The sequence below is a fragment of the Phyllopteryx taeniolatus genome, chromosome 4, assembly GCF_024500385.1.
Source record: "Phyllopteryx taeniolatus isolate TA_2022b chromosome 4, UOR_Ptae_1.2, whole genome shotgun sequence".
Taxonomy (NCBI): domain Eukaryota; kingdom Metazoa; phylum Chordata; class Actinopteri; order Syngnathiformes; family Syngnathidae; genus Phyllopteryx; species Phyllopteryx taeniolatus.
The window spans coordinates 21,613,056-21,629,840 of NC_084505.1; the positions used below are offsets into that span (position 1 = coordinate 21,613,056).

The following is a 16,785-nucleotide window of genomic DNA, read 5'->3' on the forward strand; positions in this document are numbered from 1 at the left end:
GATGGATGGATGGATGGACAGACAGACGGAAAGAGACAAATGGAGGGATCACGGAGCGGCCTTGTTGACGCCTTCCCGATATCCAGTCATGCTACTGCAAAGAATCTTCGGATAAAACACGGATCTTTTTCTGGTTGTCGCCAATGACCAGACAGTCCATACCAGACACTACCAAGCCTTCCAGGATTTTTACCTTGGGGGGGGGGGACTTTACTCATAAAAGACTTTAAACAAACAAACAAACAAACAAAACAAACAAATGTTTTTATTCTCATAGTACAATATTCTGATTCTTTTTTTTTCCCGCCCCAAAATATTTTTTCCTCACAGCTATACTTTTATGAAAAATAAAATATATATAAATTCGGAGTTTTTTTATCCCCCATTTTTTTTCTTGTTTTAATACTTTAGAATTTTTCTTGGAAAAAAAGCCTAAAAATACTTTATTCCCGGAATATTGGAAAAAAGAAAATCTAAAAATATATGCTTTATTCCTGTAAGATTGACAGGTTTTTTGGAGGTGGCGGTGGGGAATAAAATGTAAGATTTTTTATTTTATCACGGGCACAGTGGACGACCGGTTAGCACATCTGCCTCACAGTTCTGAGGCCCTGCGTTCAAAGCCGACCTCGCCTGTGCGGAGTTTGCATGTTCTCCCCCGTGCCCTGCGTGGCTTTTCTCCTGGTACTCCGTTTTCATCCCACATCCCAAAAACATGCATGGTAGGTTAATGGAACACTCTAAATTGTCCAGAGGTATGAATGTGAGTGTGAATGGTTGTTTGTTTCTATGTGCCCTGCGATTGGCTGGCAACCAGCCCGGGGTGTACCCTGCCTCCTGCCCGCAGTTAGCTGGGATCAGCTCAAGCATACGCCTGAGCCATGATAGCATAAGCGGTGTAGAAAATGTCTTTTTTTCCCCTAACACAGTAAATTTGAACATTTGAATGTCTGGAGAAACAGTACGTCCAGACATCAACAAGAGTTGAATGTAAAAGGCACAGGAACAAAATGGTCTCATCACCAATGACCAGGGTGTGATGTCCAGTCATCAACTCGAGCGTATTGGCCGCCACCACCACCACCTCCTCCTGTTTGGCCAAGCACTTGTCTCCAATTCATCTTCAAGAGCCAGAGGTCTGTTGCTCCTTTAAGCGCCATATAATGAAGATTTTACTACGGGCCACTTCTAGCTAAATGGCTCTTTGTACCACGGGGAGGCCCCAAAGAGATCAGCCTGTTTCTGACAGGCCCTTCGTACAGATGCCTAAATCTGCAGTGGCAGCTGGAACAAAGGACCCCCCCCCTCTTCCATGGACAAAAAAAAAAGCACCCATCTCTGCACTTTCCACTCAATGCCAGACATCCTACTCTCTGCTTTTCATCTTCATTGGAAGTGGCAGTCGTAGTCACATGCTTGTCACTGGCAAAAAAAAAAAAAAAAGTGAAGCGTTTACAGCCCTGCTTTGCCTTACAATGCAAGCAGACACCTCAAGGATTACTTGTCTGTCAATAAGGCCTTCCTGAAATGGTTCTATTTCTTCTTCTTCTGATGAAATAATCAGTTTTTCAACCTGCCCGATAACTTTCATTTTTGCAAGTATCCCGGTGAAGATGTACTGTATGTGTTTTGAAACAACTGCCCCAGAACTCTCTCCGTAGCTCCCCCTGAAAGGTTTGACAAAACATCTGCCCCCGAGGCCAGTTTCACCCATTGACACGAACATTGGACATTTGTGTCATAAAGTCTCAAGGAACCGGGAAAAAAAAAACAAAAGGAAGGGGGGGGGGGGGGGGGGGGGGATTTCATTTTGGGCAAAATGGCAGGGCTTGTTCTTTGTCAAACACCTGCGAGGGAATTCGTCCAAATGAGCCCCGATCAAAGGTTGGTATCCTAGGCAGTGACAATGGAGCCATTCTAGTACTACAGCATACAAGCCACTATAACAAAATACAGTATGTATTTAGGTGAGGACAAACACATAACTATAGAGAGTCATGACCAATAGTGCGGTAATTCTGGTACAATGACGCACAGAGTATTCAAGCAATTTAAAGTGACTTTTCATCAATAGATGTCAAATGTGGGGACATTTCCGTCATAACAGTACACAAGAAGAAGTGTCAATCACCCATGCCTCAAATTAAACAGGAAGTCGGCCATTTTGGTTTGAAGCAGCCATGTTGGACGAATTTCAGGACTTGTACTACTAGGTTGTTTACCCAAATTAGCCACAATCCAACTCTGTATTGGTCTGTCGTGGTGAAGAAGGAGTTGAGCTTCTGCTGGCTTCTGTGGCACACACACAACTTTATGAGGTGTGTACATGGGCGTACTACTGTAAATATTCATGTTGTTGTATACTCTAGGTAGAGGTCGGGAGGTACTATTGGTGGATGGACGGATGCCAGGTGTATTAAAGCCCCCTCGTGTGATGACCTTTCTTCAGCTGAGAGCTCAGACGATTGCGCACGCACATATGCACACGCACACACACACGGCAGAGGCTCATTATATATTCATAAGTAGCAACATGCCCCCAACCCTTCCTCACCAAGACATCATAAAGGTCAAGTTCAGCCTCCTCAGTATTCTGTCTTTGTCGCTCTCTCTCTCTCTCTCCTCCTCGTCTCCGGGGGCAACTGTCGCAAACAATAACACCACCACTAGCATCAGAGTGATGTGAATACACTTACATAATGAAGCGTTCATGCGTGTAAGGCCTGCCAATCAAGTGAACCGAGCCTTCTCTGACACCGGGAAGCACATTTGGCTCTGGGATGCCTTAATAGTTTTTAAGATTTCATTGTACACTGTGCTGATTCGATACAACGAAACCAAGCCTTCTGACATTGGGTCGCACATTTGGCTCCAGAATGTCTTGAGATTTCATTGTGCACTCTGCAGATCACCGTGTGCTGGATGTGCTGGAGTTTTTTCGCAAGAAAGGATGAAGCGATGTTCACCACTTTGTGAACAACTGCGTGAGCAAATACGCCAACAGTTGAACGACTTTTCTTCATGTACAATTGCAAAGAATTTAGGCATTTCATCATCTACGATCCGAAGTATCATTGAAAGATTCAGAGAATCTGGAGACATCTCTGCAAGTAAGCGGGAAGGTAAAAAAAAAACAACATTGAATGCCCGTGACCTTCGATCCCTCAAGCGGCACGGCATTATAAACCGGCATTATTGTATAAAGGATATTGCCAAGTGGGTTCAGGGACACTTCAGAAAACCATTGTCATTGAACACAGTTGTTTGTCAATTCTACCATGCAAAGCGAAAAGCCATACACGAACAACATGTTGAAATGCTGCCAGCGTTTCTGGGCCTGAGCTCATCTGAGATGGACTGACGCAAAGTTGAAGAGTGTGCTGTAGTCTTGACAAGTCCACATTTCCAATTGTTTTTGGAAACCGTGGCCGTTGTGTTCTCCGGACGATCCTCATCGTTATCAGCACCAAGTTCAAAAGCCAGCATCTGTGATGGCATGGGGGGGGGGTGTTAGTGCCCATGGCTTGGCTAACTTGCACAGATGTGAAAGCTACATACAGGTTTTGGAGCAACATGCTGCCATCCATGCAACATCTTTTTTCAGGGACATCCCTGCTTGCCAAACCACATTCTACATGTGTTACAACAGCGTGGCTTCGTAGTAGAAGAGTGCGAGTTCTAGACTGGCCTGCCAGCAGTCCAGACCTGACTCCAATTGAAAAGGTTTGGCACATTATGAGGTGCAAAATACGAAAACCGTTGAGCAACTGAAGTGGTAAACCATGCCCCTGTCTCAGCTTTTTTGCAATGTGTTGCAGGCATCAAATTAAAAATGAGTGAATATTTGCAAAAAACAAAAGAAAACAATGAAGTTATCAGTTTGAACATTGTGTCTTTGTAGTGTATTCTATTGAATATACATTGAGAAGGATTTGCAAATAAGTGTGCTATGTTTTTAATTTATGTTTTACACAACGTCCCAACTTCATTGGGATTGGTGTTTGCAGTAATTGAAATAGTTGCACGACTCTTACATTTTCCACGGAGTAACTTGTAATTGTAATCAACTACATTTCCAAAGTAATCTCCCCAACGCTGCTTTTGAGTTACCTAATTGTTCATTTGTTTCCCGTAGGCGATGCTCGGTCGCTGCGAGGCAGCAGCATCAGTCACTGGTCCAGGATTGGACCTATGCAAGTATGTGGACCCCACCTGAGGACGCATTATGGTGAGCCATTTGATTTGAATATTTTTCAAATGGATCCCAAGAGAAAATCACTGTTCTAGTTTGAATTAAGTTGTCCTCAAGAGTACATGCATTGTAGTCTAATGTCTCTCTATCGCCCTCTCTCTCTCTCTCTCTCTCTCTCCCTCTCTCTCTCTCTCTCTCTCTCTCTCGCACTCGCTCGGTAGGTGCTCCTCCCGCCTGACTGACTGACAGACAGCCAGGATGAAGGAGGCTTACAGGCGGCGTGCTCGACCCGCTGCCGGGGGAGGTGGAGAAATGGACGTGAGCCCCGGTGAGCTGATGGAAGCTTAGAAACTGGAGGTAAGGACGCTTTTGGAAAATTTCAAACAAACACACACAAAAAACAGAATTACAGTATTAATTTTTTTTAACACAGTTTGTCTCACTGTTGAATTAAAACGTGTACTAATAGCCGATTGACATGAACTAGTCATTAATCAGTCCGTTTTCGCCTCAATTAACCTGCTGTCAGGAGTGTAGTAACCAGTGTTCACCAACGGGGGTGCTGCTGGATGGTAGCTTGATGGACATCCATCCATCCATCCATTTTCAACACCGCTTATCCTGGTTAGGATAAGCGCGGGGCGCTGGTGCCTATCCCAGCTGACTTCGGGCGAAAGGCGGACTACACCCTGAACTGGTCGCCAGTCAGTCGCAGGGCACATATAGACATGGACATCCATTCGCACTCACATTCACACCGTCACCGAGTGGGAACTGAACCACTACACCATCAGTGACGCTAGATGGACATAGAAGCGGAATATGTAGAACTGCAAATAACCGAAGCATATAATGTATTTCCTGTCATTTTAAGACTGCATTTTTTTTATTATGCATTTTACCATCTTAATTTAGCAACTTTTATTTTATTCAGATTCATCCATCCATCCCATCCATTTTCTGAGCCGCTTCTCCTCACGAGGGTCGCGGGCAGGAGGCGGGGTACACCCTGAACTGGTTGCCAGCCAATCGCAGGGCACATAGAAACAAACAACCATTCGCACTCCCAGTCATGCCTACGGGCAATTTAGAGTCTTGTTGGAGGAAACCGGAGTGCCCGGAGAAAAGCCACGCAGGCACGGGGAGAACATGCAAACTCCACACAGGCGGGGCCGGGGATTGAACCCGGGTCCTCAGAACTGTGAGGCTGACGCTCTAACCAGTCGTCCACCGTGCCGCTATTCAGATTCATATTGGCATTATTTCTACTTGTATTTATTGTATTCTTTATGTTGGAATGTGTTAGGATTTTATTATTATTATTATTATGATTATTATTATGAATGCAACAACATTTATCAAATCCCATACTAAATGTCAGATTCTAAAGAGAATATATAAAATGTTCATAATCAAATAATAATTGTGAAAACAGTAATTGAATTTTGTCTGAATAATAATTGAATTTTGTTTGAATAATAATTGAAATGTTTTGAATAATTTAATATTTTTGCAAGTATATTTTTATTTAATTTATTTGTTTTATTACTTATTTGGACCTTTTTAGTTGTATATGCTGTTGACAAAAGTAATATATACAAAAATAAAATATACCGTAGGTGTAAAGGTTACTCCTGTATATTTTATTATATTATATAATATAACCTATAGTTAACCAAGTGAGATTGGCGATTTCACTGCGTCGATTAATCTAAAGTAAATAATTATGCTTTAGATTTTTTTGAATTACATAGTCCTTTTATAGTTTTCGAAAGTCACCGTGCACTTCTATTTTTATTGACAGACATGTTTCAATATAGAAACACCTGTATTTATTAATAGTTTTAACCCAAAAATGTACAAATTAGAATTTGTAATTTTTTTTACTGCTTGTATTGAGCTACAATAAAATTATGTTTGGATTTGGAAATTAAGCAGGATTTCATTAAAGAAATCATACAATGTCAAATCAACAGATGAAAAATACAAAAAAATCCATCCATTCATCCATTCTCTACAACAGGGGTGTCAAACTCATATTTTGTCACGGGCCACATCGTAGTTATGACTTCCCTCGGAGGGCCGCTACGACTGTGAACCCATATAAATGAAAGATTACCACATATATTCCAATTACATACAGTATACACAACACATTGATGAATAACCAGTTTTGAAATCATAAGCCTATAAAAAAATGTTTTTCGACTATTCCATTTCTTTTCAAAGTGGGATTGGTAAGAAAAAAATGCTTGGAAATATCTCAATGGTATTGCACCAGAACACATTGAGCGATTTTGATTTGCTTTCGCGGGCCACATAAAATGATGTGGCGGGCCGGATCTGGCCCCCGGGCCACCAGTTTGACACCAATGCTCTACACCGCTTACCCTGTGAGTGTCGCGGGGTGCTGGAGCCTGTCCCAGATGACTTTTTGGCTAAAGCCAGATGACAAACCCTAAAAACTAATACAGTATTACTAATACAGTGGTTTTATATAGCGCTGTTTTAGATATGCAGAGATGCAAATCAACTATTTAAAACTAAAATAGAAAACACATTTGTCTACATAACGCCCTGAGGAATAACTTTCTGTTCCATGCCAAGGTCCAATTTGCGAACATTTTACATTAATGATCCTCAAGTAACTGCTTTCAAATTTTTGAGCTTACTACAATTTGCTCTTGTTTTGGTTCTGAATGTGTAGATATGATTGGGCACTGAGCAGCATGCTCAGTGCTCGGGCGGCCCTATTCTAGTAGATACACAGGAGCAGGCTACCCTAAAATCTGACGAGTCACCTTTAACAGACATTTGTAATGTAGCACTGGTTTTAGCATGTTTAATGAATTCAGATCGAAGAATGTTAAAGTGGCCCTTGTATCCGTTGATACAAAAAAAAAAAGTCTGAACACCCCTGGCCTAACCTATCCAGGTTCCGGGGTGAGCTGGAGCCTATCCCAGCTGACTTTGGGCAAAAGGTGAACTACACCCTGGATTGGTCCCCAGTCAGTGGCAGGGCACATACTGTATGAAGGCAGACGACCAGATGCACAAAGTCACTTAGTGGAAACTGAATCCACCCCGCCTACACCAAAATCAGGTGAGTGTGCCACAACACCAAAACAATAAACATTATAATGTAAAAAAAAAAAAAATCGCATTAATAAAAATAATTTTTTGACTGCTTGTATTGTGCTACAATATTTGTCCTGTTTGTATTGAGTGAGATACAATCAGTGAAAACGCTGTTTAAATTTGCAAACCGAGCATGATTTAATTAAATACACCCCGAAAAGGAAAATCATCCGAAGAAAATATTTAAAAATGTAAAACCTATTAACATGATAATGACATTTTTAAAATGGTTTATAACATTTCAATAAAGTAAAATGTAAAAAGTATTATAATTATATCTTTACTAATTTGTATTATAGATAATATTTTTTACTGCTCGTATTGAGCTACAGTCAGTGAAAATTATGTTGAAATTTCCAGAGTATAAATTAAAGAAATAAATCCCCCACAAAAAACAACCTACAGAAATATCTACATTTTAAAACATAAACCTGTTAATGTATTTTTGTATTTATTAATAGTAGTATAATTTTCATTTTTGTATTGAGCTACAATCAGTGAAAGTTAAGTTTGAATTGGCAAAGAAAACATGATTGAATTAAGAAGAGCAACGAATACATGCATATACACGAAATTTGGCCTCTGCATTTAACCTCTCACAAATGTCGACACAGCAAACACATGCTGGAGCAGGGGGCTACTTACAGTCCGCTCCAAAAGTCTTGGAATGGCAAGGTCAAACCCTTTGTTTTTGTTGTATACTGAAGACATTTGGGTGTCAGATCAAAAGATGAATGAGACAAAAGTTCAGAATTCGAGCGTTTATTTCATGCTATTTACATCGAGATCTGTTAAACAACTCAGGGCAGAGCAACTTTTGTTTGAAGCCACCCACTTTTCAAGTGAGCAAAAGTATTAGAACAGACATTGTTAGATGAATTTAAAGTGAATAACATTTGATATTTGGTGGCATAAGCCTTACTTGCAATAACTGCATCAAGCCTGCGACCCATTGACTTCACCAGACTGTTGCTTTTCCTGGCCTTTACTGCAGCCTTTCAGTTCTTGTTTCTGGTGGTTTCTCCCTTCAGGAGGTAAAATACATGCTCTATTGGGTTAAGATCCAGTGATTGACTTGGCCAGTCTAAAACCTTCCATGTTTTCCTCCTGATGAAGACCTTTGTTGTGTTGGCAGTGTGTTTTAGGTCATTGTCTTGTTGCATGATGAAGCTTCTCCCGATTAGTTTGGATGCATTTTTCTGTAAATTGGCAAACAAAATGGTTTTGTACACTTCAGAATGAATTCTGCTGCTAGCATCATGAGTCACATCATCAATAAAGACTAGTGAGCCTGTTCCAGAAGCAGCCATGCAAAAAGCCCAAGCCATGACATTACCTCCACCATGCTTCACAGAGGAGCTTGTGTGTTTTGGATCACAAGCAGATGCTTTCTTTCTCCATACTTTGGCCTTTCCATCACTGTGGTAGAGGTTAATCTTGGTCTCATCAGTACATAAAACATTGTTCCAAAACTTTTGTGGCTCATCTCTGTACTTCTTAGCAAAATCCAACCTGGCCTTGCGATTCTTTTTGCTGATGAGTGGTTTGCATCTTGTGGTATGGCCTGTATATTTCTTTTCTCAAAGTCTTCTTCGAACAGTGGATTGTGATACCTTCACCCTTGCCCTGTGGAGGTTGGCAGTCATGTCACTGATTGTTGTCTTTGTGTTTCTTCACAGCTCTCATAATGTTTCTGTCATCAACTGCTGTTGAGACCCATAGCCGACCTGTTCCATGTCTGTTGTTCAGTACACCAGTAGTTTCTTTCATTTTCAGGAAATTCCAAATTGTTGTATTGGCTATATGCCCAATGTTTGTGCAATAGCTCTGATTGATATTCCCTCTTCTCTCAGCTTCAAAATGGTTTGCTCTCTGGTCTTCATATTTGCTTAACAGCAAATGCAGTTTTCACAGGTGAAACCCAAAGCCAAAAACAAGCACTAGCTAATGTTTAAGCGATCAATCTAAAAGGCAACACCTGAGCAACTTGAAACACCCATCAGTCACATGTTCCAATACTTTTGCTTACTTGAAAAGTGGGTGGCTTCAAACAAAAGGTACACTGTCCTGAGTTGTTTAACACATCCATCCATCCATCCATTTTCCGTACTGCTTTATCCTCACGCGGGTCGCGGGCGTGCTGGAGCCTATCCCAGCTATCTTCAGGCGAGAGGCGGGGTACACCCCGAACTGGTCGCCAGCCAATCGCAGGGCACATATAAACAAACAATGTTTAACACATACAGATGTAAATACAATGAAATAAAACCTGGAATTCAGAATTTTTGTCTCATATTCATCTTTTTTTCTGAAACCCAACTGTCTTCAGTATACAACAAAAACAAAGGAATTAACCTTGCAGTTCCAATTCTTTTGGAGGGGACATCGGTGTCTTGCTCAAGGACACCACAGCCGTGGCTCCAGGTGATATTGCGAGTGGCTGGTTCGTTGCGGCATCCTCTCAAGCTCTGTTAAAGAAATACATCTAAAAAAAGAAAATCTACTCACAAAAATATTGAAAAATGTCAAATAGATTAACACGATGAATGAAAATATTTTATCGACCCATGCCAAGAAAATGAAGGGAGGTACAAATGATTGTCAAGGGCTGACAACATATTATATACACTTTTTCAGAATAAAACCACTGCTTTGGTTTTTGGTGAACACTTATGTCTACTACAGTACTGTATTTTTAATGTTAATCATAATGGTGGTACTTGGAGAGCTAATCTTTTTTTAGGTGGCACTTGATTTAAAATGTTTGATAGCAACTGCTCTAAACGATTGATCGATGATCAAAATAGTTAATGAATTTGATCATCAATTAGCTGTTGATTAGTCGACTAATTGTGACACCTTTAATTCAATTATTAGAGATCAATCCCAAAAAGAAAAATGAAGCCCCTGGTATATCAAAAAACATTTAACTACAAACGCACACAAGCACGCGTCTCTCTCTCCTCTCTTCTCTTCTCTTCTCTTCTCTCTCTCTCTCACTCTCACTCTCACACTCTCGTATTATTGCCGTGGAGCCACTCTGCCACCATGGGGAGTTGAGTTGAGAGGGGGGGGGGGCAAAGACGTCGGCTTCATTTCTTCTTCTTTTCCCCCCCGACATTCACGCCAATGAAGCCTTCCTTATGTCGCCTTGTGGAGTACACCCTCGGCGCCAGTATCCCCAATGCGGCACGACACGGGGATCGGCATATCAGAGACGGTAAGACTTTTTTTTGTGTGTGGAGCGAGAAACTGTGTGTGTGTGTGTGTGTGTAGGGGGAGCTAATGCTAACTAGCATGCTAAAGTGGCTAACATGCTAGCAGGCTGAGTGGAAAACGTGCCCCTCCGCTTTCTTGTTTTTGTTTGCATCGCGAGCAAGTTTGAACACTTTTTTAAGATGTTTTTATTTTTTTTTTATTTTTTTTTTAACAAATAAAAATCAGTTGCCGTGAAAGTAGCATCGCGGTGGTGATGGAGGAGGGGGGGGCGGCTGGATTTTGGTTCTCGCTCGGGCCGTTTTATGTAGTTGTGGAGTTTGTTGCTGTAGTTCCCCCATCCCCCACAAGCACACCGCCCCTCTCGCAAGGCCCAAGATGAATGAGATTCTCACTTCAAAGCATTGGCACGCTCACTGGTGGTTGGTGGGCACAGTTTCAAGGCTAGTTAGCCACCTAGCCTCCGTGCTAACTAGAGCTAGCCTGTTAGCAAATTCGCTGAACTTACTCTCGACGCGTTTTTGTTGATTTCAACAGGTTATTACTTCAAAAGAAGATTTCTGTTAACTTTTATTTTTGTACCCGATATTCGAATTTAGGCGGTGGCAGTCTGTAGAACGCGCGCCGCTAGCAAACTTTTGCTAACAGTAGCTAACTGTCACCGTTGGCTAGAAGGAAACTGTACTATTGTTTGCTCAGGATTCCGGCTATTTTTTTAAATTAATTCCAGTATTTTTTTTTTTATTAATTCCAGTATTATCCCTAATGTTACTCAGGGCAGTGCAACCCACTGCATGGCTAGCCATAAATAAAAACAATTACAAAAATACACACTTAAAAAGGCTAAAACAACCTCAAACTAGCTTTATCCCAATGCTCTCACTTTCCGATGTATATGCAGTATTGTTATTTAAGCCATATTCTACGGGAGAGCCTGGACTCTTCTAGGGGTATTAACTAGGTATGTGTGTTAAATTTCAAAGATTAATTGATTTACATGGCGGCACGGTGACGACTGGTTAGCACATATATGTCAAACTCCGGCCCGGGGCCCAAACTTGGCCCACGATGTAATTATGTTTGGCCCGCAAGACCATATTAAATGTGTATTAGAGCTGGCCCGCCAGTATATCGCACATGCGCCACGAATATTACAATTCCCAGAATGCTTTGCTAGTGTGTTGGCCCATCAGTCTAGACCGGCGAGCGCCCCTTCCCTTTCTGTTGCAGGCGTTAGCAACTATGCTACCATTCTCTTCGAGCAAATTTACACTTCCCCTTACCAAAAATGGCCAAACAAAAGATGGAAAACAGTTTACTTCCAAGACAGGTGGGAGGCAGATTATCTGTTCACTAAAGTAAAAGACAGACCTGTTTGTCGTGTGTGGAGCAACATCTGTAACAAAGAATATAACATAATTTAAAACAATTTTGTACGCCCTTTATCAACTCCTAGGCAGGGACTGTTAATAGTTGGAGGTTTTTATTGATAGATTTTTTTTTGCGTTGTTTTGTTGTTGGCCTTTGAAAAAAGATTTACATAAAAAAGAGAGGTAGTTGGAGATAGATAAATAGAAGATAGAGAGACAGAAGAATTCACGTTATCTATTTAAATACAAAACAAACAAAAAACGAAAATATCTGCATTTTTTGGTCCTACTTTTCAACAAATGATATGTAAACTGTTTTCAGTGCAAAATTAAACTTTAAATAAGAATATAATAAGATTTTAAAAAAAGTATCAAAGAATTTGAAGTTTACAAGGGCTAACTGAATAAATATGCTATTACAGAGTGCAATCATGAAGCGGAACTCTATGGAAGCAAAGGCAGTTTACTCATAAAACAAACCATAACATTCGGCTTCAAGGCTTTTCATTTGAAAATCCCTGTCAATATAGTGAATTGTCTAGGCCAGGTATGGCGCCGTTGTTCTGCTTGACAATAGGTCAGTTATTGTCCCAAACTGCAAAGAACTCGAAAGTTGTGATTTACCCCTGGCGTTTTTCAATATGGTCAGGCCAGACTCCGGCGTGTTACCGTAATGCACAGGTGTCAAACTGGTGGCCCGGGGGCCAGATCCGGCCCGCCACATAATTTTATGTGGCCTGCGAAAGCAAATCAAAATTGCTCATTGTGTTCTGGTGTAATACCTTTTGAGATATTTGCAAGCATTTTTTTTGTTACCAATCCCACTGTGAAAAGAAATGTAATAGTCGATGTTTTTATAGGCTTCTGATTTCAAAACTGGTTATTCGTCAATGTGTTGTGTATACTGTATGTAATTACAGGATATGAGGTAATCCTTCATTTATATGGGTTCACAGTCGTAGCGGCCCTCCGAGGGAAGTCTAACTACGATGTGGCCCGTGATAAAAATGGGTTTGACACCCCTGCCGTAATGCATAATAGGAACAATCGTTGTGGCGGGTGGCTTGACTTTGTCTTTTTGACTGGATGTTGGCCTGACTGCAGCCGTTTTTCATACAGTGTCGGTAATACCACTTTGGAGAAATAATTGCACTAGAGGATCACTTATTTTTTGTCTAGTACTTTGAGATTTGGTAATGTTTTCTGCGATTTTCTTCTGATATTTGAACAGATTATTTGTTAGCTCGCAGGGCAGACTACTCTGCTGCACTCTATGCATATGACTTCGTGCTTAATGTCACCTGCCGTGAATTGAAACGTCCAGACAACGGATGTTGATCCCTTTTCAAGGCACTAGCATCTCACTACCATCCCCAATGTTTACTGTACTTTATTCTCTCTGCATGACGTGCTCGCTACTTATTCCACCGAGTGACTGACTAGTACTTAGGATCCCACTGCAGCATGTGCATTGTGCTCGCGTTTAGGCAGATTAATGAAGCCTTAACCATGCATTCGCGCCCTGGTGGTTGGATGACTACTTGTTGAGAAAGTGTTTTAATTTCATATGCAGCAGACCCTTCATTTTAAATGGAAAAATTGTTGACGATCAGGCTAATTTAATCATGACAGCCAAAGTCGTAATCACGATTGAAATTTGATTCATTGTGCAGCACCCCTATCCAGGAGGTTTACTTTTTCCTCAGGTGACATCTTAGGGTTTTACAGAAAGAGCAAAAAATTAAATGGATAGCTGAAAATAGGTGCTTTTTTTGTTTGTTAATACTTTATGTTCTATAGAAAAAAATTGCAATTACTGTAGGTAGTGAACAACTACTTTTAACTTGTTGCCTTGACTTATAAGATTATTTTGATTTGTGTCCACTTTCGTAACTCAAATCACTTGTATCTCAAATCAAGTCTGGCCATTGACATGACTGGAAATGTCCCACCCCCACCCCAGAAAAAATGGGGGGGGGAATATCCATCCATCCATTTTCCGTACCACTTCTCCTCACTCGGGTCGCGGGCGTGCTGGAGGATATCACAGCTATCTTCGGGCAAGAGGCGGGGTACACCCTGAAATGCTTACCAGCCAATCGCAGATGGGGGGAATATAATTGAGAATATAAAGAAATGAAGTGGTTTTATTGTAGTCTAATTAGGTCAAAAGTCTCACACACGCCCGGTAGTATATGTCCATGTGTTGTGCCTTTAACCGGCGTGGCTGAGTGAGTGCCGTTTACCCCGTGAGGCGGACACGCCACTCTCTCTCCCCACCGTCCACCATCCAAAGCAGCTGCTGTTTGTCTTTCTTTAGCAAAACTTAAGTTCCAAAAACCTCAGCTTCTTAATAGCACAATCACTTGAATATTAGAATTTTTGGGAAACCATACTACAGGCTAATTTATAGCAAAAGAACAAATATACCTGAAACACATGACATGCGGAATGAATAATGTTTACGATGTGTGCGAAAAAATACAAGTTAGCATTGCGTGAGGATTTCGTGACCCCAGGAATATTTGTCAGAAAATTTGTCTTTAAACCGATTTGTTAGTGAACTGTGGTTCCACTAAGAGGTTTAACTTTAATTGTAGGTGGCTGGTGAGAAGCGCACACTCAAATTAAGTCATTGCTCGCAAGTCAAGGCAAAAAAAATCTGCCCAGCAACGACTCGTATCTGTAAAAATTCGTAACTACGATTACCCCAGTACTCGTAAGTTGAGGTAGCACTCGATTTGTAATTTTTTTCTTTTGTTTGACCCACAACATAACCTAGGGTTAATAATGTGCTCTCTGGGTGTCTCGCCGTAATAATAGACTTGACGCCCTCCCTCCCCCATGATTTCCTTTGTGACACCAACCGCTATTTTTGTCTCCCTTTTTGCAGGGTGAATTGTTTGTTTGCAAAATCATCGCTACAGGGGCAAGTGTGACCTCCGCTGTGCGCAACCAGAGACATGAGCGTTGTCAGGGACTTACATGGGATCGGCTTCAGAGGTGGTGGCGGCGTGGCTGCCCCGCTGAGCGGCCCGGCCCATTTCACAGAGGATGCGCCGCGGCCGCCGGTCCCTGGCGAGGAGGGCTCAGACGTGGAGATGCCCGTGAAGTCAGCGGCCACCCGTCCCGGCGCACTCTCGCAAACTTTCGGGTTTCCGCTCTCCTTAACCGCCAAGATAGCCGACTCCTCTGGTTACGCGCCCTCCTCGTCGTCATCCGCGACCCCCCGTCGCCCTGACCTGGACCTGGGCTACGAACCAGAGGGCTCGGCCTCACCCACGCCGCCCTACCTGAAGTGGGCTGAGTCGCTTCACTCGCTGCTGGACGACCAGGAGGGCATCCAGCTGTTTCGCAACTTCCTCTGCCAGGAAAGCTGCGCCGACCTGCTGGACTTCTGGTTCGCCTGCTCGGGATTCCGTAAGACAAGCCCGGAGAAGAGGGTCAAGCTTGCCAAGGCTATCTACAGGAAGTACATCATGGATGGCGGCGGCATCGTCTCCAAGCAGATTAAGCCGGCTACCAAGAGCTTCATACGAGACTGCGTGGGAAGGCCGCATCCTGACCCCGCCATGTTTGAGCAGGTACATTTTTCACACAAACGTTGCACCGATGAATGTTGACTTACTTGGCTAGTAGAGGGTTTAAATCAGGGTCTTTCCATCGAGGCAGAGGTTCTGATCTAGAGCAGAGGTGGTACCATTTTGACCATTGCATATGTTGCAAGCAAGTGACTTCTGTGTGAGGCCATCATGCATCTAACATATATTACATAGCACACCTTTCATAGTATATCTGAGCCAAGTGAATTTGTCCAGCCATTGCGGAGCAGAACTGTGTCTTGAGAAAAGCTGGAGAGTTAAAACAAAAAAAAAGGAGTGACATTTAAATCACAGTATCGTGAGCTTTGCATTAATATGGCACGGCTATACCCGTATTCAACTGAATACCCGTGCTTCGCCTCAATGTCTTCTCCTTAACCGTTGCCTTCACCGGTCAGCTCCATTTCATGAGGGTTACGACATTCAGACCTGACAAATGGCTGCATCTTGTCTTGTCAGTGTCATGATTTTTTTATTATCTATGAAGTTTCACCTACTCAAAAGACTCTCTGAAAAGCCAAAAACATAAAGCAGTGGTTCTCAAACTTTTTGGTGTCCTGCGCCCCCCCTGCATATTTTCGAGAGGAAGGGGGCAGTCTGAGCCAAATATGTACAAAGCGGATACAAAACTGGGTCAAACAGAAGTTGGTGTCGGCGGGGCCTTTTCTGGATACTCGTATGACAAAATCAAGGTGTTTTTATTATTATTATTAAAATTGACATTTTTTTTTTTTTTTACTAAGTCCCTGTTCGAGAGTCACTCTATGGAGCTCTAAATAGCCAACATATGGGACCTTTAAACAACGTGAATGGGAGCGAGATCTCTTATTAAAATGCGATGAATTACACTTGTGAAACAGATGGAATTAGAGAAAAAAAAGTCCTGTTACTAGGACTTTTTTAAGACAATAGTTTTTTTCCCCAAAACTATTATGATAAGTGATAATGTCGTTGGTTTTTTAATGCCTCTGTGTTCATAAAAAAATAAGACTGCAAGACTGCGGTTGGTCCACTGAAGACGAGCCTGTCACCTGTCAATCAATTATATGTTAATGTTCGCTGTAGTCAACGGGAGTTATGCCACGGACTTCCTGTTTTAAGGACTGACCCCGCCCCGCCTCTTCCGGTCCGTTGATCTCTACGCCAAATGACTTTATTATTTACAATTCACTCAACGCATACCAATAATTTCGCCCAACGAGTTGAGTCATGTCATTTAAGCATTTTCATCCACGTCAATACCTGAGTTCAATATGGACCGATCGTC

General features: G+C 42.0%; 1 protein-coding gene across 4 annotated transcripts in view; it reads left to right on the forward strand.

Moving 5' to 3' along the window:
• Positions 1–16,785, forward strand: part of LOC133476750 (axin-1-like) — a 36,973-nt gene that overhangs the window by 787 nt on the left and 19,401 nt on the right. The window contains exons 2-6 of one of the 4 annotated variants that reach the window (XM_061770570.1): positions 4,136–4,228; positions 4,414–4,549; positions 7,128–7,295; positions 10,466–10,550; positions 14,810–15,500. In XM_061770570.1, the coding sequence (XP_061626554.1) occupies positions 14,880–15,500 (621 nt within the window). In that variant the 5' untranslated portion in view covers positions 4,136–4,228; positions 4,414–4,549; positions 7,128–7,295; positions 10,466–10,550; positions 14,810–14,879. Of the gene's footprint in view, positions 1–4,135; positions 4,229–4,413; positions 4,550–7,127; positions 7,296–10,358; positions 10,551–10,961; positions 11,508–14,809; positions 15,501–16,785 lie in introns of those variants that run through there. The other 3 variants (XM_061770571.1, XM_061770573.1, XM_061770572.1) reach the window with 3 other exon arrangements.